The following is a 27,531-nucleotide window of genomic DNA, read 5'->3' as shown; positions in this document are numbered from 1 at the left end:
GCTAAAACATAACAATTTAGCGACTGCTACACCAGTGTAGTAGAATTAGTGATACTTACGTCATAACCTAACCCTAAATTACCTTAGAAGTACTGTCTTTCTTTTCTGCTCGTGCTGCAAATCGTCTACGACAGGGTGGGCTGAAAATTGAAATAATTAATAAGTAGACAAAGTAAATTAGGGAGGCGTTACAAAGAAATATTTCTGTTACCACTACCACTACTACTACAACCCTGGGTTGCATGGAACGTGTTTATACACTAACCCACGGCCTGTGCCAGTATTCGCTAACATTCCTGGAACAGTTTTCGTTTTTCTTTTACTAATGTATTTAAGTTAAAAAGAAAGGTCGTGGGATCAAACGAGAGCATTAATTTTTTTGATAAGAAGTCCAAGGAGTTGGCAAAGGTGTGTTGACTAGCGTAGTCTTCCTGGCCTCCTGACGAAACGGCTCGAAATTCGTGCTCATAAATTTTGATGGCGAGAGGTTTCGACGCTGACGCTTTTGCAACATGGAGAACCTGATCAAGAAAACGCTGGAACTCTTGAAGAATCATGAAGAATATCTAAGGTGAGTTAGGCCAGAACAGCTTTGCTTAGACCTACTGTAGACAATCGAACTTAGGGAGCCTTAGGCCATTGCTTAGCATACAGTTGTCTATTGCTACAAACCTACCACAGGTCAACGTTTCAGTAACTGCAAGCTTACCTTGAAACATATAGTGGAGTATGAATGGTAAATAGCCTTATCTTGTAGGTATTTTGATAATTGGCTAGCCTATTTTAGAATAGTTGTGTACCTGTCTTACTGCCTAATGTCACGTTGAGAGGGAGTTTAGTTCACAGCACCCAAAGATAGGGTAGGTTAACCCAAGAGATGCTAGGGGGATGCCACTTAAGGACGATGGTAGTATTATGCATTTGCGACTTCAGTAATGGAACCAATATTTTCTTGCTCATTTTTAACTTAATCACCTAATGTTATACATGGTTGTAATTTCCTTGTATGGCGCGGTTACAGTTTCGTATGCTGTGGGTTTCGGCTGCCAATTTCGTAGCCGAGACCCACCACCAGGTGGCAGTGGGTACCGGCGGACGGATACAACAAGATGGCGACGCAACCTGACGAAACCGACCTAACCGAACCTAGGTCGGGCGTGTTCTTAACCTGGCATGGGGCTTTGCCCCTGACCCCACCGACCTAGGTCGCCACCAAAACTAACGAAACCAACCTAACCTAACACAGGACGGCGTGTCCCTTACAAGGGCCGGGGCTTCGCCCCCGGACCCCCAGATGGGCCGTGAAATTAGTAAATATATAACTATTCGAAATTGCACGCATACCTCACTCAAGTCGGAATCGTCTGAGAAATCCGTACTGGCCGGTTTCAGTGGCTCCATTCTTCTTCGCTTTGGCGCTGGGGCACTGGCTTTCAATGGATCTGGACAACTGGAACTGGGGAACAGGACCTCGTGTAATTGACCAATCTGTTTGGATGGCTGCATCCCGTGATTGTTGTGTTTCAGCGACATTAGACCGCATTTTTGCGGGTGTTGAAACGGCTCTATTCAAGGGATATGCACGTTTAATTAATTCGAGAAAAGCTTTAAAGGGGCAAGGGACATTAGTTAAGTAACGTTTTTAATGCAATACATAGAAAAATATGAATTATACATGGTTTTTACGGTACCGTTCTAGGCAAAACATTACGTTTCAACACCCGCCATGTGGATTCTATTGTGTTTGTGTGTATGCTTGTATCGTCGGGATCAACAAAATGTAATGTGTGATTGATGTTAAGGTGTGTTTTGAAATGGTGATTTAAAGTGTGGTATGATTTCCAACAATCTGAAATTACCGTTGATTCTGGGTGTATGTTTTCAATTAAAATTGGAAGTAATGTTTCTGCGGATCGGTCTGGTACAACTTGAAAGAATGTTTCTTTTGTTTCACGGTCAATCCCGCCGAGAACCCAACAACCTTCGACACGTCTGCCTTTGTTGAATTTCCTCTTTCCAAATTTGGATTCGTCAATTTCCACGATGTGTCCTGGCCCCCGATTTTCCAGTTGTCCTGAATCAAAATATCGATACAAACTTCCAGCAGAAATTAAACCAGTCTACTAAGGTATTGGGAGACCCAATATCCAAAGTCATCCGGACATATTTCTGGGGAAGTTCATGGATCCAGCTGTGAATCAGCACCAAAATGCTCTTGAAAGAAAGGTGGGAACCCGAAAAGAATGAGCCAGTCCGGATGGATGTTATTTTCCGACATCGTTGGAGGTTACATCGCCAAATGAAGCTTTGGCCATGCTTGATCAGGACGACGGTGCCTTCGCCACACTTTCCACAAGTCCCGCTGAAATCGCCAAGTAGGCCACTTTTCATTAAGTAAACGAGCAACGAACGCTCTTCGTGGCACAAAACGCCTAAGTCCATGAGGGTCAATGGATTCTTAGATGCAAATTCCGCGTGGGTAGGATACGACACGAAAGTAGCCATGTTTGCAAGGCTTGAACCCGGAAGAGACTGAGGAAGGTCGCGGGGCAAGGTAGGTCTCGGGGCATGTCGGGTCGGGTCGGTAGGACTCGGGGCATTTCGGGTCGTTGGTCGTCAGCTGTTTAGGTAGAACTACTTACCTTGGCGGAGGGATCTGGGGTCGGGAAGAATGAGTTAGGCGGCCCAGCATACGAAACTGTAATCTACCCCCTTGTATCGCTGATTAGTAATAAAAAAATAAAATATAAGATACTTTTAAAAACTTATATTTAAAAAAAATATTTTTGGAAAGAAAACATTTTTTCAAAAGCCACTCACAATTTCAAATTTTTTCATGACAGTCTTACTTCTTAGCTATTCAAGAAACACCTATAAAAGCACAGAAAATATACAACAGTTATTAATTGGTTGAATGGATGTATGTGTGTGTGTATGTTAACAATCTTATGCACACTAACTTTAAAACTAACATTACTGTCATCACTGTCATTGTAATTATCTATCTCGATATCACTACTGTATTTGATGAAAATGAATAAGATCATCATCAAAAGCCATTATCTCCAAAATTCATAAAATAAACAAAGATTTATAAAAAATCTTCGACCGTTGCTCAACTTCAGGATACTAAAGCCTGCCCTGCCCCCAGGGTGATGGAAGGTTTATAATTTTTCTATTTTTGTACCTTTGATTAGGAGAAATCTGGCATATTTTATGTTCAACAGTGAGCTGAATGGCTGGTGAGACTGTTGACGTCACTCAAACAGAGCTAATATTAACGTCATCGTTATTTGCTAGCAAATAAAGCGTCAGATTTTAGCGTCACAATCGCACCTTATAAATTAAGGAAAGGTTGGGTTGGGATGCATTCCTGTTAAGATAGGCCTTTGATATGCTTTTAGGTAGGCCATGTCTTGTGGAAAATAAGCGTAATTTGTTATGCAGTTTTACCGTCCATTCTTTTGATAGACTTGAAGAATTTGACATTCATTTCCATTACTTCAGAAATTCTTTGTTAGGCTAACTGAGCCTTTATTAGTCTAGGTAAAACTGAAGACTAGTACTGCTCCCCTCTGTTTCAGTAACTACCACTTCAAGTGGAAAATGGACACCATGTTAAGTACCAGCTCCTTGAGGAAGCATAAAGATGATAAATATAAATATAAACAAAAGACAAACACAAACAAAAGTTGGTAAATATTCTGGTCAGCAACTGGCATTAACCAGGCCACTGTAGTAGTCCTCAGTTTTACTTTATTCTACATTCCACATGTCTGGTAATATGGTGGAAGTAAGTAGGAAAAGCAAGGCTTATACCCCTCACCTTTCTGCTGTCTAGTGAGGACATCTTGCTGCACTCTTACTGATTGCTAAGGTAGAACTTGTACTTTGAGTATTTTGAAGGATACTCCTACATATAGGCTAGGGGTCTGGTATGAATACCAAGGAAAAATTAAAATTTGTCATTTTTTAAGAATGGCTGTAATAGGTGTACTGTATAACACTGGAACTGAATTATTATTGATATTGATGTCTATATATCTTTTGTTTCAGGCCTAGTGACAAATTTCATTCATGGGCTGAGCAGACAGGAAAATTGTACAACTTTGTGAAAGATGTAGAGGTGAAATACAGTTTACCTGTATCAGGTGATACTCTTCCTTGCCTCAATACAGAAGGTTTAGATGTAGAGCAGGTAAGAAAATGGCACTATTCTGTATTTGCTTTAACCTTCTTTATGAAGTTGGAGTATGTAACATAAGATGGGAGTATGTAACATAAGATGAGCAAATTTCACATATAAAACAAATATTTTTTGCACTTGGTAAGAACAAACTAATTTTTTTGTAAATTTAATTGTATTTTTCATATACTGTACAGACTTCTAACTTATAGCTAATATTCCCTGCATTTGCCCCTGTGCCTAGAGGAAAAGTGAGGGATCAGCTAGTTGAGTGGCTGGTAGTCCCAATACTGGAACTGGCTTGCAGTTTAAAGATACAGTACTCCCATATAAGACATGCAGTTACTTTACAAGAAAAATGATATTTTCATAATAAAATAAATTTTTTTTACATACTTACCTGGTAGTTATATATATAGCTTAAGTCCCTGACGTCACGGCAGAATTTCAAAACTTTCGCGGCAATCGCCGATCGGTAGTCAGGTGAACCACCTGTGCGCCCTCTACCCAGGTACCTGGAACCATTCCAACTATTCCTCAGATCTTCCATGCCCCTAGTCTCTAGAGGGGAGGAGGGTGGGAATTTAATTATATATAACTACCAGGTAAGTATGTTCAAAAATTATTTTATTATGAAAATATCATTTTTAAACATCTAACTTACCTGGTAGTTATATATATAGCTGATTGACACCTTTGGTGGAGGGTCAGAGACAGCCAACATCGTTGGAATTTGCTTTGAAGGTTAATAAACCAACTTAAGGTCCTTACCTGGATTAAGGAAGCTGACTTCAATGAACTCCCTCATTTTGTCTGCTTTCCTTAAGAGGTCCAGCGATCCACTCAGGGGCTGAAGACCTCTAGGAGCTGCCAACCCTTAGAGAAATACCAACCTCTATGTGACAGACAACCTATAATACCCTTGTTCGGGCGCCACCAAGGAACAAAAATGATCATTTGACTAAAATTGATGATTGTTAAGACTGCATTCAATCTTCACAAACAACCATAAAATTTCAACCATTCCAAGGTAAGAACAAAGGTCCAGATTGTTTTATGGAATTTTAAGGAAGCTGAGTTCAATGAACTCCGCCTCATTATGTCTGCATTCCTTAAGAGGTCCAGCGATCCACTCAGGGGGAGGAAGACCTCTAGGAGCTGCCAACCGTACCAACCTCTATGTGACAGACAACCTATAATACCCTTGTTCAGGGCGTCACCATGGAACAAAATGATCATCTGACTAAAATCAATGATTGTGGAAGACTTGCTTCAATCTTCACCCTCAAACAACCATCAAATTTCAACCATTCCAAGCAGCAAGAACAAAAGGTATTATTTTATAGGGATTGGTCTTAAGGAAGATGACTTCAATGAACTCCTCTCATTATGTCTGCATTCCTTAAGAGATCCAGCGATCCACCCAGGGGCTGAAAATCTCTAGGGCTGTCAACGATGTATAACCTCTATGTGACTAGACCTCCTCTCAATACCCTTGTTCTGGGAGGATACCAAGGAACTTTCATCCCAATGATTGCAGAAGACTGCGTCCAGTCTTCACAAACAACCATAAAAAAATTCTCAATTCCAAGGTAAGAAAAAGCGTGTTGGTTTATGGGATTGTCTAGGGTATTCCCCTCCCATTACTGAGATTAGATGCTATAAACTCTCGCACAGCGTAAGCAATCTTCGTTAATGTCGCTGACTTGTTTTAGACAGTGAGAGGCAAATCTTACTTGCTTCTCCAGAAGGTCGTGCTCCAAGATACTCTGCAGGGACCTGTTCTGTTTAAGAGCTACAGAGGTTGCTACTGCCCTGACCTCGTGCGTCTTTACTTTCAGAATCTTGTAGTCTATCTCTCTACATTCTTATTTGCTTCTTTTATCAACTGTCTGATAAAATAAAACAGAGCATTCTTCGACATCTATACAGAGAGCTTTTGACTGAGCACCAAAGCCCTTCTGAATTCCTTCTAAAGTCCTTTGTCCTATCCAGGTAGTGCCTTAGAGCCCCCACCGGGAATAGGACTCTCTCTCTCCTCCCCTGTTATGTCCGTTAGGTTCCAATCTCGAACGTTCTGGGCTAGGGTTGTGATGAGTATTCATTTTTTTGCAAGGAAGCGTAGTTGCAGTGAGCAGATTGCCTTGCCTTGAATAAAATCTATATTCTTGCTGAGAGCATGTATCTCACTAACTCTTTTCGTGGAGAACTTTGGGGACTCTTTTAACTGACCAAGAAAAGAGTTTTCCCAGATGAGGTCCTTTAAAGGGATGCCCTGCAAGGATCCAGCTCCTCAGGACCACGTTTTGGGTTCCATGCTGGTGAGTTCTCTATATACAAATTTGGCTTACAGAAATATTGGAAGAGGACACATGGTTGTTTTGCACTTCCTCTAAATACCTCCCACTTGGATTGGTATACCTTAATGGTGGATAACCTTTTTTGATTTGCGTGTGTCTGCCTCCTTCTCAAAAACTTCTCCTCTTGTGAGTTTTCCGATAGTCTTCAATCAGCAGTTACTTTAGCGCTTGTCAGGTTTTGGTAATATCTTTCCAAGTGGGGTTGTTTGAGTAGATCTACTCTCTGAGGTCAGGCTACTCTGGCTGTCCACCATCCAATCCAGTACTTCTGGGAACCAATCTCTTGTTTCGTTTAGTAAGGGGCCACAAGGGTCATTCCAAGGTCCTCTCATGTGACACAAATTTTTTCAGTACCCTGTGTATTATCTTGAAAAAGGAAATGCTGGTGCTCTTTTTCTGTCAAGTTGGACCAGTCCACCAGGAACTGCATCTCCTGTTATAGCCCCTTTGGGATCTGGTACTGGAGAGCCAGTTGTTCCAACCTCTTAGTTTGAGCTGCTGAAGATCTCATGCACAAAAAGCAAAGTCCTGATGGCGTCATTCTTTTGAGAGAGGACTTTATTTCCTGCTCAGAATGTCCGCCCTCACATTTTCTCCCCCTTGGATAAACGTTGGGTTACTAGTTTTACATTCTCCTCCTTTGCCCAAGAAGAGATTCTCTTATTGTCTCGTAAAGAGACCTGGAAAATCTGCCCCTTTGTTTGCTGATGTTCAACCAAAAGCTGCCGTGTTGTCGGTGTTGACCTGCACCTCTTTGTTCCCCACTGTGTTCAGACTCCCTGAGAGCTAGAAGGATTGCAGTTAATTCCTTCTAATTGATGTTTAAATCCTCCTGCTCTCTGGTCCAGGAGCCCGAGACTTTTTCCCATTTCCCTCAAAAGCTCCCCATACTGAGTCCGACGCTCCAGTCGATTTTCAACACTAGGTCTGGGTTCCTCTTAATATAGAAAGGACCTCCTGGAGCTTGAAGGGAAGTTCACCACTACAAAACAAGGTCTTATTGGTTCCGAAATGGGGATGCACTTTACTCCAGTTCTATTTCCTTGTCCCAGTTCCGATTGGAGATGAAACTTCTAACGGGCGCATAGAATTAACCTCTCAAAGGAGACAAACCGTTCCAGCGAGGAAAGGGTTCCCAACAGACTCATCCATTCCTTTGCCAAGATGCATGACTGTCTCTTTATAAAGTCCTGGAATTTTTCTTGAGGCTTGTTTTGTCTTTGCAATAAACAGAAAAGCTCTTTGTTTCTGACTGTGAATCTTCATCCTCAAGTGTTTAGAACCTCTTGGGATGGGATCGGCTGAATCTTCTATCTGTTTATCAATAGATGTCAATTCTTTGTTAGGCGGCTGGATGCCAGTGCATCTTGCGTGTGAGGAGGACTCCACGCCTTGGCTTCATTATCTCTGAAGCCTGACTGCCTGAGTCAATGCCTTGACGCCCTCTCACCATCACAGCAGGTTCATTTGGGGAGTGTCATCATGGTATTTCACTCCTAGATGCTTGGCTTCACCATCATCCAGCGAGTAGAGTCTTCATTCTAAGCATGATCAGCGTCTTTCTTCTGGACGTCTAGGTTTGCTCAGCCAACCAGTGGATGAGCTCATTCTTCTGTTTTCCTGGTTGTCACGCCTGCAGCTGGAAGACAAAGTCTGCTGCATATTTTATAGTGAAGACTCAAGATGAGGGCTTCTGCTGCTTTATGGGGACAGGCTGGGAAGCCTCAACTATCCGGTTTCAATTATTTCCTCAAGATCTCAATAATGGACCGAAGGAGGGTTCTGGTGGAATTCAAGTACCAATCCGAAGGAGGAAGAGGAGGATGTAAGAAGGCAGACAGTCCGCCACGCTCTTGCAGCCCGGTATCCTGACTGAATAGAACTGTCTATGTTTGTTCTTAGTAGGAGAGCTACCCCTGGGGCTGGAAGGAAGAAAGAACTGCACTGCTGCTGTGGCTACAATCTGTAGTCTATGAAGTGTTATCCCTGATGTCCCTCAATATTGGGTAAGAGGTCTTGAGAGGTCTCTAGTTCAGTCCAGAGCCAGACGTCAACTCTTGTCTGTTTAGGCTGAAAGAGAGGGACAAACTATAAAACCTTTCCCTGTGGACAGAACTTCAGAAAATTTTAGAGATGGGTGCATGGGGACGAGTCAAAATACGTTATCCTGGAGGTTCAGTGAGGCCATCCAGTCATGCTGTCTGACCTTTTAAGCTAAGAACCGATTTTGTCGTTTCTGGACCTTTGTTTATTGTTTGCAAAAAATTGAGTGCAATCCCGTCTAGGGTTGTCCCCTAGTATTTGGGGAACAGACAGAACAAAATGTAGAATCCCCAGTAATTGGATCCTGAACTCTCTGTCTGGTCTCACTTTGCAACATCATGACACTTGTTGCTGATTGCCTTTGCCTTTACTGTCTTTGCATTTGGCAAAAGGTATCAGGAAGGTCTTGTTACTTCAGGGGCCTAGAACACCAGGCTGGACAGTCCGGCTCCTACCACAGTCTGCAGGAGATGGTTCCAGGTCCTTCTTCTTCTCCTGTGTAGAGCCCTCTTCGAGTTGATCATTCATCTACCCCACCCTGAGGAACCTCTATCAGAGGGTCCGACCATGAAAGAGCTGAAATACCTGAAACACAGGAACCTCAGCCTTACTCTTTTTCAGCGATGAAAGTCGTAGGTAGGACTTTTCTTGCTGTTTTAGATCTTAAATCTTACGTGGTTTTCTGGGCCAAAGATGAAAAGGCCTCTTACCAAACCTTGAGAGAAGGGGTGAGAGGAAAAACCTCTCTAAATCAATTCTGATTTTGATTGGACGTGATCCCATTAGCCAGGAAAGAGCAAAGATGGGCCCTTTTCTTCAGAGTCCCGCTGAGAAAGGTGCAGTTGATTCGTTGGAACTATCTCCGAGTCCTTTATCCATCTCACGACATCAATCAGGAGGAAAACAAATTTACTGTCTTTCAATGTTTCTCCTTCCGAAAGTTCCAAACAAATAGCATGGAATGCTGCCCATTAGACGTTCTTAAAGGAGTTGTTCAGAAGGCGAGGAACGAGGAGCAGTCAGGAAATGCATCTCTGGGAAAAATTTCACTAAGAAAATATCTTCATAAGCCTTTTCAAGTCTGATAAAAGCTGATGGCCTTTTATATTGTCTTGGAAAAAACTCTTGGTTTAGGATCTCAGGAGAAAAGCTGATATTATCTTCTCTTCTTCCGATTTTAGCGAAGAACGGAAGATGCGGCGTCTTTCATGGCCGATATCATCTTTCAGCGCCTTAAGAGCCTGGTGTCAGATCTTGGCGTGGGAGAAGGATTTTCTTGAGAGATTGTCTTGGCGTCCAGCTTCAGAGCCTGACGTTCTGGCGTATTCAACTTCCGACATTGAAAGGCGCAGGCTTCTCTAAGAGAACATCCTGGCGTTCTGTGAGAAACCCTGGCGTCCCAGCTTTCTAAGAATGCCTTGCCCTGGCGTCTTAAGAGAAGTTATTTCAGAAGCCCATGTCCCGTCAAACCTAGAGGTTACTTGAGAACTGGCGCCTGTGAGAGCACATGAGATAAGAGCTTCCTCCGGTTGACGCAGGCAGCAACCTCTCAGTGCAACGAAAAGATTGTAACCTCGCATTTTGGCGAGGGTGAGCGTCCTGGGAAACGTCAACAGGTTGCACGCTCGAGGGGACGACTGCTCAGGTAGCTGAAACTGCCTCTTGCCAATCCCAGTACCTGGGCCGACTTTCCTTCTCACAGGGGTTGGTGAGGGAGGAAGAGGTCTAGGACTAGGAGCACAACATTTTCTCCTTGAAGTTGGAAATCCACTGCACTTGCACTAACAACATTTAACACTATGTTGTTGGTTTAGATCTCTTATTATCAATCTTTTAATTTCCCTGTCTTCTGAGAGGGATTTTAATTTTATATTTTGGTGAATGGCAGCCAACAAATCATTAATTTGGGTCCTTACCTGTTTCAGTAGGGGTTCAGAGACTACCACTACGGGAGAAGGATCAATAGGATAGTTATCAAGGGGAAAGAATTAACTATTCCTGTTATATCAAGAAGAGTGATAAACAGTACTCTTGGCTCTTCTGAGTCAGCAATCCATTCAAGTTCTTCAGACAACTAAAATTCATGTTTTTGATTTCTAACAATATATGTGGCTGACATCCCCCCCCCATAAATTTGCCAATCAGCTATGAAGTCAGATATGTTATAAGAAAATCCAATATTTTTAAGATAAAATAAGGTTTTACTGTACTTCACCAAAATAAGTTGCAAAAACACAGGCTCCGCCCACCTCCATCGATGTTACCTTAAAGCTTAATGGGATCTGAGAAATAGTTGGAATGGTTCCAGGTACCTGGGTAGAGGGCGCTGGTACAGGGGTTCACCTGACTACCGATCGCGCGATTGCCGCGAGTTTTTTGAAATTCTGCCGTGACGTCAGGGACTTAAGCTATATGTAACTACCAGGTAAGTTAGATGTTTAAAAATGCATTTTACAATCTTTTGAATTACCAGTAATTATATTTTTTTCAAGACAGATGACTCCTAGACATTACTCTAGGTCCTTTCATGAACGCATTACAAAGTTTATTCCTCTGCAAATGTATGAGGCAATCTGAAGTACTGATTAATTCTGTGCAACAGTTATTGAATTCCACAAAGGTATTAAATGAAACCACAGTATAGGTGTGGGGAGATTATATATGCTTTTCTTAAAAGTAAGGAATTCCTTGCTGAGAAAACAACTCAAGAATTCTTTCATGTACTGAAGTGTGCTCTGCTTTCCACACCTTTTCATGCAAGTCATAAAGGAAATACAGGTTTATATAACTGGTACACGATAATTTAAAATTTTGTCGTACACCATGTGCTTTTATCAGTTCCCCAGATTGGCACTGGCTTTCTTGCAGCCCTAAAATCGAATTGTTTTATTGAGTAACTGAGGCCATGCCTTCTCTTTGTATTACTTTTTCTTAATTCATATTGTAGTTGTTTCAAAGTTCATTTTTTTTTCAGATATGGCAGTTACTAGAACTTCAAAACAAGAGCTTGCTGGCAGCTCCTGATGATTTAGATGTCTTGGATGATGTCAACCTTTGTTTTAATGTTGCAAAATTAAGTAGTTTGGCAAAGTATGATAAATTCTTTGAAAACAAAGCTGAAAGTAAAGATGAAGATAGTGTTGATGATGGTGTATTTAGTGAAAGTGACTCAGAAAATGAGAAAGCAATGGAGGAAGGATCAGATTATGCAAGTGAAGGGGAAGAAAGTTCAAGAATGTTTGAATCAAGTGATGAGGAGTTATTTAAAGAGCCCTCAAATATTGATGGCGGTTTGAATTTGGTGTTTGATGATGATAGTGATAATGAAGAAGATAATTTTGATGAACTTATAGCCCCTGAAGGAATGGAGGATTCTGATGAAGATGAACAACCCTCAAGAACGTTGAAAAAGAGTGATACAAAACTACATGAAGACAGTAATGAAAAGCTTGAAAAGAAGGAAAAAGCTGTGGAAGAAGAAGTGAAAAAGCAAGGAGACAAGCATAAAAAATTCAAAAAGACTGAAGTTGATTCTGAGTTCTTCAGTTTAAGAGAATGTGAGTGGGTAGCAGACAACGATGCTATTGGTGATAATTATGATATGGATTCTGACGATATTGATTTAATGAAGGATACATCTGATGGAGAAAGTGAAGTAAGTGATGGATTGAATTAAGTTCTTTTTCCCCAGGTTATACGTTAATAAAATTTCAACAGATTTTAAATAAAAAAAGGGGGTGTCTCAGTAGCATGGTTACATATATCTCAGTACTATATGAAAAGGGCTTTTGAAAGATTTGTAATGCAAATATGTAACCCAACTCCATATTTTATGATAATTTTGTTACATATACTGTATTTTATTTTACATAAAATGGTTGAAAATAATTTTAAATGCATGTTTAAGGAAGTTTTATGAAGATATAACTTTTTCATTCAGATCAGTTTTGTGCAATTTTGTCTTTAATATGTGTGTAAGTAATTGTGCTTGTATCATTTCAGTGTTTTCATATCTCTAATGTACTTTTGATAATATATCACCACACTTTTGTAAACTTTTTTGTGTTTTGATTTTTTGAGACATTGAACCTCAAAAATTGTCAAGACTGCAGAAGTAGATGTAATTGATCTCTATTTGTGACTGTAGTGGATACTCTTTGTCTGTTTTGTATGTGTTTGCCTTTAACCACATATTTTCTTGTATTGTCCATTGTATAATTGTTTATTACAGCCCATCCCCTCTTTTTAAGACTCAGTATATTTGGATATACTTTTTAATGCTTATTGGTAAACAACTAGCATTCACAATGTTACTATAATTAAAGTTTATAGCCATTTAGTCTGAAAGCCACAGAGATAGACTTCATTGAGATTCTTACTCAGCATGTAGTTTAGATGCAAATTTTTTATTCTTTTTACCGTGAATTACAGTATTTGCTACTTTTATGTTTTAGGATGGAGTTATGTATGAGGCATTCTTTGGTGGTGAGAAAGGAGAATTCACAAAGTCATCACAATTGAAGGAAGATGAAGACAGTGACAGTGATGCATTGAACAGTGAAGATGGAGGCAATGAAGATCCTATTGGTAATAAAAAGAAAAACTTCTTAGATGATTCTTCAGAAGAAAGTGAAAAAGAAGTTACTCAGTTACTAGGACTGAAGAAGAAGGAGGTGAGAAAAAAGGCCTGGAATACAACACGTAAATTATACAAGATGAAGTGTAAGAGAGAGATTCCATTTTATGTCTAGATATACAGTACTCCAGCATTTTTAAATCATATGTTAAATCAGTTTAATAAAAATGATCAAAGTTAATCATCATTTTCAGGAAAAGTCTACATTTGAGAAAGATAGGGAAAGAGAGCTCATGCTGATGAGTACTTTAGAAGAGGACAATGTTGCTGAGAAACCATGGTTTTTGAAAGGTGAAGCCGTTAGTGCTGATCGTCCTGAAAACTCAACATTAGAAGAGCAGTTGGAGTATAACATTGCTGCTCGGCAAAGTAAGTGGTCACTTACCTATGTGCTTTTAATCTTTCTTTAGATCTGCTTAGCTTGCACTGTACCTACATAGTTTTAGCCCCCTACTGACGGAGTTGATGATTACAATTTTTTCCTCTTTTCGTCTGTTTGTCCACCCATCAGTGTATCTGTCATGCTTACCTTGTCATTGCAATTTCTGCTGCTTAGTTGAAGTGATTTCAGTCACACTTGGTACAGAGATAGACCATCATGCATAGGTGTACATGAAGAGAAAACGCCCAAGTGTCTGTCTATCACTGTATGTCAGTCACCTTCCGCTGATTTCCTACCACCATCGCCTGCATGGATTTGCACATAGATTTGCAGGATGGGAGATTGTCCATGTGTCTATCCATTAGTGTGAATGTTATGCATATCTTGTCATTGAAATTATTCCTATAAAAGTGGAGAGGATTTCAGCCCAAGTAATCCCTTTCCTATCTGCTTTTTCTGTCTGCGCACTTCTCCATTCAAGGGCTGATATGCATTTAACCAATCATAATTGCAATCAGTTAGTTCTAGTAATTCCGGCTCACCCAGGCAAGCTTACTCAATACTGTATGTTAGCTGGTTGACTTAATGCAAATATCATGTGATGTGTTGGTTGGCATATTGATATGGAGGGGGTTGGGGGATTAGGACTGGGATACATCACGTGACTATAGTAGAAATGTAGAAAAATCCACTTGCTTCATTGCCCTCAGTTGCATGGACCTCCTTGTGATTAAAGTATGTGGTCTGATTTTTATTGTGAAGTAATTGCAAATTGCATTTGTTGGTATGCTGCACTTTACCTGGGCTCATATTTGCTACCAAACATCAGGAAAAGTGTAAATTAGTGCTTTTTTTATTAAAATCTTATGTACTGTAGGTGTGTAGAACATCAGGAAAAGTGTAAAGTAGTGCTTTTTTTTTTTTTTTAAAATCTTGTGTAGGTGTGTAGAAAACACTGTAGTAGTTTGGTTAAATGAGAGGGAGGGAGGAAATGTAAACTTTATATGTTGAAATTCGTGAATGAAAATTTATACCATATTTACTAACTACACAGTTGAGTGAAACTGTTATCAAAGATACAGTGGTTCCTGTTACACAGCATGCCTAACATATAAAGTAGTCAGGGGTATTTTTTTCTTGGTTTTAGGGGCAGTTCTTTCTGATGGGCTTTTCTTATTACCTTGAAGTTCAAAAACAGTTTGGTGATTTTCTTTTAAATAATCTATAATGTTTTGGTTAATTCCCTCAAATTTCTTCTGTGATCTTACATCATATGGGTTTAGGTCTGTAGTGCTATAAAGTTTTTGGACTGTATTTTCTTCTGATCTTTGTATTATATTTTTTTTATCCACTGTACTGATTTTTTCTACTTTATTTGTTATGTGGTTATTTTGATTATTAAACAGTCTTACTTTCAGTTCCAGTTTAGCTTCTCGTATGGACATTCCAGTACTTTCTTAAAGTATTTTTAGTTCTTTGATACATAGCTAATGTGCACACTCTTTAGATCTTGCATGAGGATTTTGACCACAGTTTATGTGAGTTGGTTCACCACAGTTCCACTTTGTTGTGTGATGGTTTGATCTGCAGTTCCTGTGGCATTTTTTGTTGAGTGTCCATATTTACTGCAATTTTTGCATTTTAAGGGTTTATATATATATATCTATTTTGACCCAAAATGTTAATTTTCCTGCTTAACCCTTAAACGCCGAGCCTCTATTTACAAAAGTGTCTGCCGTATGCTGGCGGCATTCGGGAGTTAGCGCTGAAGCAGAAAAAAAGTTTTTTCAAAAAATCACAGCACGCTTAGTTTTTAAGATTAAGAGTTAATTTTTGGCTCCTTTTTTTTCATTGCCTGAAGTTTAGTATGCACCCATCAGAAATGACAAAAAATATTATCATATATAAATATTGAAGTATATGACAGCGCGAAAAAAATTTCATATATAATTGTATACAAATCGCGCTGTGAGCAAAACGGTTAAAGCTAATGAGTTATTTTTTTTTCTTTGTATTGTACACTAAATTGCGATGATTTTGGTATATAACAAATTGTAAAACGATCAAAGCAACGCAGAGAAAATATGATCACAAAATGATGCATAAATTCGTAACGCGCGGACGTAAAAAAATTTTTTTTCAAAAATTCACCATAAATCGAAATATTGTGCTAGAGACTTCCCGTTTGTTGCAAAATGAAGGTAATTGATTGAATATTACTAGACTGTAGGTGTTTTAGCTTACAATTGCAGTTTTCGACCATTTCGGTTGAGTTAAAGTTGACCAAAGGTCAAAATTTTTTCTATTTATCGTGATTTATATGAAAATATTTCAAAACTGATAAAAGCTACAACCATGAGTTATTTTTGTTGTATTCTACATGAAATTGCGCACATTTTCATATATAAAACTTTATGTAACGGCTATTAGAAAAATGGTGCAAACATTACGACAAAGTGACAAAAGAATTTCTGAGATTTTCGGCCGAGTTACTGCACTGAAGTAAGGAAAAAGTTTTTTCAAAAATTCACCATAAATCGAAATATTGTGCTAGAGACTTCCAATTTGTTGCAAAATGAAGGTAAATGATTGAATATTACTAGAATATAAGAGTTTTAGCTTACAATTGCATTTTTTGACCATTTCGGTCGAGTCAAATTTGACTGAAGGTTGAAATTTTGGCACTTATCGTGATTCATATGAAAATATTTCAAAACTGATAAAAGCTACAACCATGAGTTATTTTTTGTTGTATTCTACATGAAATTGCGCACATTTTCATATTTAAAACTTTATGTAATGACTAATATAAAACGGTGCAAACATTATGACAAAGTGACGAAAGAATTTCTGAGATTTTCGGCCGAGTTACCGCGCGGATGTAAGGAAAAAGTTTTTTCCAAAAATTCACCATAAATCGAAATTTTGTGCTAGAGACTTCCAATTTGTTGCAAAATAAAGGTAAATGATTGGTTATTACTAGAATGTAAGAGTTTTAGCTTACAATTGCGTTTTTCGACCATTTCGGTTGAGTCAAAGTTGACCGAAGGTTGAAATTTTGGCACTTATCGTGATTTATATGAAAATATTTCCAAACTGATAAAAGCTACAACAATGGGTTGTTTTTTGTTGTATTTTACATGAAATTGCACACATTTTCATATGTAAAACTTTATGTAATGGGTAATATAAAACGGTGCAAAAATTACGACAAAATGACGAAAGAATTTCTGAAATTTTCGGCCGAGTTACCGCGCGGATGCAAGGAAAAAATTTTTCAAATTCACCATAAATTGAAATATTGTGCTAGAGACTTCCAATTTGTTACAAAATGAAGGTAAATGATTGAATATTACTAGAATGTAAGAGTTTTAGCTTACAATTGCGTTTTTTTACCATTTCGGTCGAGTCAAAGTTGACCGGAGGTTGAAATTTTGGCACTTATCGTGATTTATATGAAAATATTTCCAAACTGATAAAAGCTACAACAATGGTTTTTTTTTTGTATTTTACGTGAAATTGCACACATTTTCATATATAAAACTTTATGTAACGGGTAATATAAAACGGTGCAAAAATTACCACAAAATGACGAGAGAATTTCTGAAATTTTCGGCCGAGTTACCGCGCGGACATAAGGAAAAATTTTTTTCAAAAATTCACTATAAATCGAAATATTGTGCTAGAGACTTCCAATTTGTTGCAAAATGAAGGTAAATGATTGAATATTACTAGAATGTAAGAGTTTTAGCTTACAATTGCATTTTTCGACCATTTTGGTCGAGTCAAAGTTGACCGAAGGTTGAAATTTTTTGTAGTCGACGTACAGTATGTCCTGTCGGCACCTGACAGACAATTTTAGTCGACGTACAATACGTCCAGTCGGCGTTTAAGGGTTAAAATAGATTTCACGATTTTGCACAGCATTGTATCTTTTTAAGAGTAATAATTTTTATTCAGTTTTTTCAGCCTTATTTTTGAGTAATATGACTGTTCCATGTACTCTATTCATTGTGTAATGTTTTGATGCTTGAACTTTTGAGTTATCTTTTGAATGTACTGCAAGGGTAATTCTCAGGCTGATATTTGGTATTTTTGTGTTTCTATGTTATCTGCATAAATTCATTTCAGCTGTTGAATTTGTGTTTAACAGGTAGTTTTCTCAAGTCTTTGTGATATTTGGTTTTCACATTCAGATATTAAGAACCTTGACCAGTTTTTGTTTCCAGAGTCAGAATAGGTCAGGCTGGATCCTGCTGAATTTTTATTTGTATGTTCTTTTTTTTTGTATTTGTCACCTAAGTAGGTCATGATGTTAGTTCAGTTTCTTTATTTTTTGCTTGAATGGAAGAATCCAAAGGGGGAATGAAGGCTGTGCTGTAGTCGAAGGTTGAAGATTTACTTTCATTAGATGGAAAATGTAAAATTAATTCAGTATGGGTTCCCTCCACCCAGGTGGGCCCTACCAGGGGAGGAACAATCTTGCTGCCTTGAAAATGTCAATTGGCTTTGGAGACTTACCTGAATATACACTTTTCTGTCAATGCTGGAAGGGTTATCTGTCCTGCTGGATTGGACCTAGCACTGAGGGTGGAGAAGCACGTTGTCCATCTCCACACTCCATAAAAAATTTCAAGAGTTGAATTTTTTTAATCGTGCACAGCCTTTTTGTCCAAAGTCTTTTTGTCCAAGTCATTTTGTCCAAAGTATTTTTGTCCATCAGGTTTTGGTCCAGCGTCTTTTAGTCCAATGATTCTTTAGTCCAGCGTCTTTTTGTCCGATTTCGTCTGCTTTTCTCTGCGAATTTGTTGGATTTGTTACATTAATTAAAGGTACATCCAGAAAATGAAAAATACAAAAGAAAAAATCTAATATTTATTGCAGACATTTATATATAAAAATTAAAAAAAATAATATTTATTGCAGACATTTATATATATAAAAAATATTTGTTGCAGACATTTATATATATATATATAAAAAAAATTTATTGGAGACATTTAAAAAGAGTGCAGGTTGTGAGCAATAGCCTTTAAAAATTCCATTTTTCAGAATCATCATAATGTGCAACCAAAGTATGTATGTGCTGATTAATCTGCCTATATATTTTTTGTTTATGTACTGTATCCCCTCGGTGAATGTGAGTTATCTTGGTTTGAATCAAGCCAGTTTCATTCTCCAAACTTTTAATCAGCCGCCAAATATTAGGATTGGTTGCTCCTAAAGAAAACTTTAATGATGAATGGTATCCTTCCAAAGCATTATTTGTCCTTGGCAAGTTCTTAACAATTCTATTGTTAATATTCCATAATTCCATTGGAAATAATGGAGGTTCTCTTCTTCTCCTTCTGCCATGACCTCTCACTAAACCCATATAGTTGACATCAAAGTAACTAATAAATTCTCCAGGAATTTCATCATCATCTGTTAGCTCTTCATAGGCTTCCTCAACATCAGCTACTGGAAGAAAGGCCAATGCTGAAAAGCACCTTACTTTTAAGCAGAAATCAGATTCACTGTTGTATTTTTCTTGTAATCCTAAATCAGTAATTTTCTGATATAATGATTGCCCTAAATGGAACAAACATCCCGCTATTGAGCAATTTAGAAAAACAGAAGTGAATGCTCTATCAATGGCAGTTTCAAAGTCTATCAGTTCACTTGGGTTAACCAAAGGATGCACAATTTTCAACTGTGAAAATAGTCGCAGATAAGTTGTCTTTGTTTTATCGGGTAACAAAGTACATAGTTGCGGAAAACTGCTTTCTCCAATTTGCACATGAATACAGAATAGCTGCGCCCACTGATTAGGCGCACTCTTAAAAGTTCCATCACATGACCATATAGCAAATGTTGCAAGGTCACTTAGTCCACCGTCAGTTGCAAATATTAAAATCCGGAGGGTATCTTGTGAGCCAGAGTCAAATTGTAAAAATTGTTCCCCATTACTAAGATTTCTAAAGCTATCTGGGATATCAAATCCATGTCTGGTACTTGGAAGAGTAGGAGTACCATTGACAATTTTCCTGTGCTTATGGAGTGTTCGTGAAAGCACCAGGATGGAAGGAAGCTGAGCACAGGTGTTGTCATCAAGACTCATTACACTCTCTGATATAATGTTATGCACACTATTTGAAATGCTTGCAACTGACTCATCCTTCATTTCAGCTACAGCGATTCTCGCTGTTACTAACGCTGCTTTTGCTGGATGTTTGTTCTCGGCTGACACATACACAATTCTTAGAGTATCCACTTGCATTACTGTATGTATACGCGCTGAGCACGATTTTCTAAGTTGACACTGCCAATAATCTTTTTCCAGTTTTACAATGTGGGAGTGAAAATCATAAACGTAGTTGTGTTCGTCAGCTACTTTCCTTTTTCCTTTTGATGGCGTTATAAATCTTGCCATTGTGTTGGTACTTCCTTTCGATTTCATGGGCAAAAACTAAGTTTACTAAAATTTCCAAAACAAAACATTACTTCCATTTTGGGAAATTGCTCATAATAGCGACCTAACTACCGAGGAATCACTGGATTACCTAAAGACCAAACTACCAAGTTTTACATGCAGTCATTGACTAAATAGACCAACAAAAGTCAAGGATATTTTACTAAAAGACATTCGACCAAAAAACTCATGGACAAAAAGACGTTGGACTAAAAAATCATCGGACAAAGAGACGTTGGACCAAAAGGAATGGACAAAGAGATGTTGGACGAAGTGACGTACGACGAAGAAGAATATAACCTTTTTAATAATTCCAGAGTCTTAATCTAAAACCTGTTTTAATAGAAAAAGGAAAGAAGAATGAAATTGACACCAATAGGAATAAAAGGCCTAACTATACAGTAATTTGTTAGGACAGCAGCTGAGGTGCAAGGCTTCTGGGGCTTGATGCCTAATATCATCAAAGCACCTCTCTACTACCATCCTCTAAGCCCTCTAGTGATGACAGTGGGTCAGTGATATTGGAGAGGGACAGGGAAAAGGAGAGGGGAGAGAGGATAGACAATAAGTTAGGAAGGAATAGTCAATCCATTTTGCTCTCTTCTGTTTTCTCTATCTATAATGTATAGCTTAATAGCCTGTTGGTTAATCAAGGTTTTCATCTTTGTTCATTGTGGAATATTTTAAAGTTTGGTTTCTGTTACTTCTGTATTTTTTAGATTTGTTTGAATTCTAAAAATAATGTGAATATCCACATTTCAGGGCCAGTAATAACAGAAGATACAACGACACTTGTTGAAAAAATCATTTTAAGCCGCATCCGATCCAAGGCTTGGGATGATGTAGTACGTAAAGTGAAACCCAACATCACCCCTTTTGAGTATAAGAAAAAACTTTTACTGAATCAAGAGAAAAGTAAAAAGAGTCTTGCAGAAATATATGAGGAGGTGAGGAATATTTTCAGAAAAAAATTTGTATACTATATTTTGATTGTTTTCTGTGGCTTCACAGTTCCTGAGTTGATATTTGAGGTGTATCATTTGAAATGAATTTATTGTTTTATTTCTGGGATTCCATTAGTGATTGTTTGTTTACACATTTACCATTGTTCATCATAGTGTTTTTGAGTTATATTTTTATAAAATAGACAGTGCAGCTCCAGTAATAATAGGAATCATATATTGTGCAAAATACATTTCAGTACATGCTATAGTAGCTCCACTTTTAATATTTACAGTAAATAGAGCAAGCATATAAACAAAATCACTACTATAATTTGAATTTATTAAAGTTATGTGGTATGAAGTGCGAGTCAAGATTTTAAATTTGCAATTTTCTTTTGTAGCTATTGCATTAGTTAATTGGAAATCAATCACACACACACACACACACACACACACACACACACACACACACACACACACACACACACACACACACACACACACACACACACACACTCTCTCTCTCTCTCTCTCTCTCTCTCTCTCTCTCTCTCTCTCTCTCTCTCTCAGGTTAATATTTATTTTGCAGATATTCAAGAGTGATATTTTGACTTTGTTTTGTCTCGTTCCTTGTAGAAATTTGTTTGTTTTTGGTATTTATCATGTAAAATAGATAATGCTTTGAGTTTACTAAGTAATGGTTTTGAATTTATTCTGTGTCTTTCATTTTCTCCTCATTTTTTCCCTTAATTTTACAGGAGTATCTTAAACAGCAGAAGAAGAATGAAGTAAAGGAAAAAAAGGAAGAAGAATTGCCAGAGCACAAAGAAATATCTGAGAAGATGGACTATTTGTTTAGCTTGTTAGATGCTCTCACTAATTACCATTACACACCAAAAATGGTATTATTTTTATCATTTTATTATATACCTGTATTTAAAAATTCGAATGAAATTGTCTGATTCTAGAAAGTGGAAAAATTCAATATTATTTATCAAGTGCAATATTTGTTACTCTAGAGTTTTTAGTAGCATGCAGGTTAGTTACATAAGGAGATATTTTGTATTTTTACTGCTCAAGCCTTTTGTTTGAAATTTCTTTGAATGGCTGAAACTTGGAGGCTGCCTGTAATATTACCATGTAAGATTTATTTTCACATAGGAAATACCTCTGATTTTACTTGAGTATGTCACTTGCTGCTGGGTTGTTACTCAAGAGATGGCATTATCACTGAAATAAACATAGGTCTTCTATTATTCTAGCTCTCTGTCACTGCAGGAAGACCCCTACCACTTGTTTGTTCTTGAGCACATCTCATTCACACTTAGCACAGTCTATTATGAGGTCTCTGCTGATATTTACCATATACCTTGTCATTCCTGTGGAGAAAGTTTGTACTTTTTTTATGTTCTTAATAGATAGGCAGCTATGGATAGGAGTTATAGTTTCTTGTCATCCCAATGCTTTTAGATCATTTAGAACCGTGAGGTTAGCCAGACATGTGCTAGGTCAGTTTTTGGCCTTAAATCATATAAGTTATGTCACTAAAAGTTTCATAACTTAGCACATTTTGTTTAAGTGCAAATAAACAACCCTAGGTAAAATAGGTATCGTCACTCATTTCAGTCAATTAAAAGGTTATTATATCTGTGTATTTATTTGGCGTTTGTATTGAGTAACTAGTTATGTCATGATGTGTATGTTCCAACTTTAGTCCTAATATACGGTATGTATTGATTGTATGCACGTTGTCATCCCAAAGTACCAGGGCTAGGTATTTTAGGGTTTTCACCTTTTTCTTTGTCCAGTGATCTCCTAACTGCAGAATTAGGCACATGTAAACTAAAGGTTTATATTAGAAAAAACCATATGTAGGTTAAAGGTTTCATATTTTGTGTATAGCTTGATGTGTAACTTATTGTTTAAACTGAACACTTTTTTAAACAAAAAACTTAGTAGTTTTTATGACTACTGCCATTGTACCTAGTTATGTGGAACATTGTACACTTTTTATTGCACATGAAGCATTAATTAACAGAGCTTTGAGCTAATGTTTGAAGTTTTAAAATTTTTAGATCATTCAGTATCAGCCAAGGCAGTTTAAAATCTCTGTGCAACCCTTGAAATGTTCCTGTTCAAATTATGCTTTCTTTTGCAGGTTGCACCAGATGTTAAAATACAGAGCAACCTTCCAGCTATTACCATGGAGGAGGCTACACCGGTTACAGCCTCAGAAGGCACTCTTCTTGCACCTCAGGAAGTTCTTGGTGAGTGGTTGCAGTCTTTGCCTAGTATAGTTAGACTTTTGAGAGAACATTTGATGTAAGCTTTGATGATGATTTAATTATCATCACAATTTGAAAAAGGAATCACATATGAGGAGTTTTAGGGAATGCACATGTTCAGAGTGAAGCACCTTGTTACCAAGCTTCAACAAGTGAATCAGGTATATCCAAGTGAAAGACTCCAGGGTTGTATACCTAGGAAAAGTGCAAATTTGTTGTAATTAAAAGTGTTTGCAAATGCTGGCTGATGTTTTATATTCTACTTTTCTACCATTTAACTATTGCATTAAGAGTAGTTGAGTCTTGTGCTGGCAAAAGCTTATTTTAAGCTAACCCTCAGGGTTCACTGTTGAAAAATTCAGAAAAATTTTCTATACTGTAAAGTTGAAAATGTATTATAGTAGATTTCCAGTTTTTCTAATCATGCGTAATTGTGTGATTGCCAGTTTTACTTGAATTTTTGCAGCATCTGTCCAAGGAGAGTTGAAAGGTAAATCTGAACTCACAGACACTGATAGAAAGCGAAGCCGACGTGCTAAGAAAGCTATCCAGAAGAAGAAGTCCAAAATACAAACAAAGAAATTACAAGCAAAGCTTAAAAAGAGTGAAGCCACTGGGAAGAAACTTGATATGAAAACAACTATCAAATTTGTGGAGAAAGCTGTTAAAGCTAAGCAGGTTAAATTGGTAAGTAAAATTTTTTTTATTCAGAATCTAAAATCTGCATTGTAAATGAATAATTGTTTTATCATAACCCCCATTAATCATATATATGCCTTATTTCTTGAGTCTTCAGGGTCACCAGTTTCATGATTGACAGAAATAAGCATTACAATGTATGCTCATTGTAGACCCTTAGGTATATGTATGGTAACTAACTCACCAGTTTTTTTAACATCCATTTGTGTAACAGTTATTACTCCCGTACTTTGTCTGTGCTTCGGCAAAGACCATTACGGAAGTGCATTTGAACTTTTGTTACATTTTTTAATTTATAATCACCAGTTCTTCAAGCCTCTGAAATGTTCTTCAGTTGCCAGGTATGTCTTTGAGGTGACAAACTTTGGCTAGACTTCATCAGTTGCAGCATGTCTTTTAATGTGCAAGTTTTTGATATGCAAGATCAGCTCAGAATTGTGAATACACCTTACAGTGTGGAGCCTGTTAATATTTAGTAATGCCATCTTCAAAAGTTAGGCAAAAAAAGAGTAACAGTCCATAATGCACCAAGAAACTCCACTGGAGATTACCATCTTGTATTTACAATGAGAGTAATAGTGAAGAAAAGGGTCCCAAGGAGTGGATGAGAGGAAAAACTTATGCAGTGTGTAGATGATGTTCCTTATGCTGCTAATGAGTCATTTGTGTAGGTGCAGGAAGCAGCTATTCATGTGGAGTGGAATTTTCTGTGCAAGGGATTCATCCATGACTTAACAGTTTAAAGTATGAATGGAGCAATGATCATTGTTTTCGTAGGGGCAACACCCTGTTTAAAAAAGCAAGTCTTAAAATTATTGTAAACACAATTGCAGCAATAATGTGACATAGTCTGTTATAATAATGATAATGCAGTAATAACACAACAATGCATAACCTGAAAGGTTTAAAGGAAATAGTTGGGTGAAAAAGTGGCTATGATGTTTCAGAAAGGGGGAAGAAAGTGGTGGTGGAATTAAGGTACAAGATTTAATTAGGCAGAAGTCTAGGGCTTTCAAGGATTGGAAGGCAAGACATGCAGGGTGCCAAGGAATGATATAGAGAAGAAGAAAGAGAAACCAAGGAGATAGTGGATGTTGCTACTGGAAGAGCTACAGAGGTGTTGAATAGAAAGCTAGGAACAATGGAGGTGAAAAGGATATTTACAGAATATCAAGCTCAGGAAAAAGCCAAGACAAGATTTGGGTTTGTCAGGTGTCATCAAAGATACAGAAGGAGATGTATTGCCAGGGATGATGACTTAAAAACCAAGTTGATCAGATTATTATAAGGCTTTTAAACACAGAAAATGGAAAAGGGAATTTGGGGATGGTGGAGGGGCTGTTGATGGAGGTATAATCTGCAGAAGTAAAGAAGGCTTTAAGTAAAATGAAGAAGGGCAAAGCACCAGAGCCATCAGAGGTGCATATTGAAATGTTAAGGTACTCGGTATATAGGGAAAAGAATGGATCTAGAACTGTTAAGGACAATCTGGGAAGAGGAAGTAATGCCAATTAACTGGAAAGGTCTGATGGTAAGTGTGTTTAAACAGAAGAGAGATATGTGTGGTAATTATAATTGAATAAAATTAATAGAACTTCCTTTGAAAGTTTTAGAAAGAATACTTGATGTGAGATTATGAGCAATTGTGAAGTTGTTGTCGTTTTAATTAAGACAGTTACAGGAAAAAAAAGCTGGAAGGAAATTAGAAGCTCTGAAGCTCTACTGTGCATTTATAGACCTAGAGAAGGCATTTGTCAAAATAGCAAGGAAGTCAGTGTTTTGGTGTTTAAGAGGCGAGTACCAGAAGGGTTAATTAGATTGGTTGAAATGATGTAAATAAAAAGAACAAAGACATTTGTAGTAACAACTGTGAAAAATTTTTTTATATCAAGGATTGGCACTTAGCCTATTTCTGTTTGTACTGGCTATTTATGTATTGAGTGAAGGGATCAGGAATGAAAATCTTTGGGAAATTTTAAATACTTATGATCTGGTGATTATAGCAGAGACTGAATAATTTATAAAGGGTAAGAGAGTGGCTGGAATCTCTTCAGTTTGGTAATATGAAGGTAAATATGATGAGTAGGCTATATAGGAGAGTCCTAGCTTTAAAACAGTTAGATGATTTCACATACTCTGTGTCTTCTTTAAGACAGGAAGGAGGATGTGAAGTTGAGATTGAAAGTAGGATAAAAGTAGCTAGGGGTGAAATGGAGATAAGTGGCAGGGGTAATGTGTGACAAAATAATGCTAAATAAAGTGAAATTAAATATTGTTTATACTGTAATTATACCAGTGATAATGTAGGGTTCAGAGACATGGGTATCAAGAAGGAAGGCGAAACAAAGGATACTGAAGTGTATTTTAGGGATCTTGCTGCACTAAGAGGCCAGAAAATAAGGAAATTTGGAGAAGTGCCAGAGTGGTAAAGATTACTGATATGATAAGAGAGTTAAGATTGAGATGGTATGGGCATCTGGTGAGGATGAGTGAGAAAGGAGTGAAGAGGGCTTGAGTGGAATCTGCTAGGAGTAGAAGGCCAAGAGGGAGCCAGAGGATTAGATGTCATGTTTATTACACTGCCATAGAACTAGTGAATGCTGTGTGACCTTTTGCTGAGGTGCAAAGAAAGAGCTTTATTCTTTTGGCCAGTTCTAACCAAATATTTTTGTTGATTTATTCGGACATTTAATTCCTTACTCACTTGGCGAAAATGGAATGAATCACTCTACAGATGGGATTTTACAAACAATGTTGCCACTCTTTGGAGGACAGCTAGAATGTTTTTTACATTTCAACTGAACATTTTCAACATTGATGGACTGGAAACTGGTGAAGTAGGCAAGGAAGGAGTGATCTTAGGTAATTTTTTCCCCCTTTACTTTTCTCATAAAATGTCTTCATAGCTTTATTGTAGCAATATCCAATAACTCACTTCTCTACCTGTTTTTCTGCTCCTCTGTGATTTATTATCCATGAATTCAGGACCAAATTGCTTTCAGTTTTTCACTTTCTGTGTAGCCATGTACTGTATATTTTATATCACATATTTGTTCCCATTATAGATGTTATACATGCATGTATGCTTCTGTCTTATTATTGAAATTTCGTTGACTGATTTTGTGTAACACTCCATCGCACAGCAGAACTATCAAAGGCTAAAATCACGAAGGGAAAATAGCTGTGGCAAAGCCATGGAGTTTGTGTAGGCCTAGGAGGATCCTTTATTCATGATTTGTTTCATTATGTCCAAGAAAATGTTTCAAGTTTCATTGAGAGACAAAGCTCAATTTCAAAGGAAGCTTCTTACTTTTATGTTCCCATATGGCTCAGCAGCAGACATCTTTTTCCAAGGCTTCTAAAGTCTGTTAGAGCTTGAGATCCAGTGGATGGGTTTCTGATTTATTGTTTGTCCTTACTGTACATTCTTCCATCATTTGATTTTTATTAATGATTTTATTTTAAAGTGCATTTATCTTTTTGTATTTATCATAGTCTTTTATGTTAAAGAGCTTATATTATATTAACTATCACTTTGGTGAGTG

At 37.7% G+C, this 27,531-nt stretch overlaps 1 protein-coding gene across 1 annotated transcript in view; it reads left to right on the top strand.

Annotated features, from left to right (window-relative positions):
* Positions 1-212: 212 nt before the first annotated feature.
* Positions 213-27,531, top strand: part of LOC136845830 (U3 small nucleolar ribonucleoprotein protein MPP10-like) — a 28,135-nt gene continuing 816 nt past the window's right edge. The window contains exons 1-9 of the mRNA XM_067116216.1: positions 213-571; positions 4,057-4,198; positions 11,564-12,244; positions 13,044-13,262; positions 13,420-13,594; positions 20,821-21,005; positions 21,761-21,904; positions 23,161-23,269; positions 23,754-23,974. Of these exons, the coding sequence (XP_066972317.1) occupies positions 513-571; positions 4,057-4,198; positions 11,564-12,244; positions 13,044-13,262; positions 13,420-13,594; positions 20,821-21,005; positions 21,761-21,904; positions 23,161-23,269; positions 23,754-23,974 (1,935 nt within the window). The 5' untranslated portion in view covers positions 213-512. The remainder of the gene's footprint in view (positions 572-4,056; positions 4,199-11,563; positions 12,245-13,043; positions 13,263-13,419; positions 13,595-20,820; positions 21,006-21,760; positions 21,905-23,160; positions 23,270-23,753; positions 23,975-27,531) is intronic.

The sequence above is a fragment of the Macrobrachium rosenbergii genome, chromosome 14 (assembly GCF_040412425.1).
Source record: "Macrobrachium rosenbergii isolate ZJJX-2024 chromosome 14, ASM4041242v1, whole genome shotgun sequence".
NCBI lineage: Eukaryota > Metazoa > Arthropoda > Malacostraca > Decapoda > Palaemonidae > Macrobrachium > Macrobrachium rosenbergii.
This window is presented reverse-complemented; position numbering and strand designations above follow the sequence as displayed.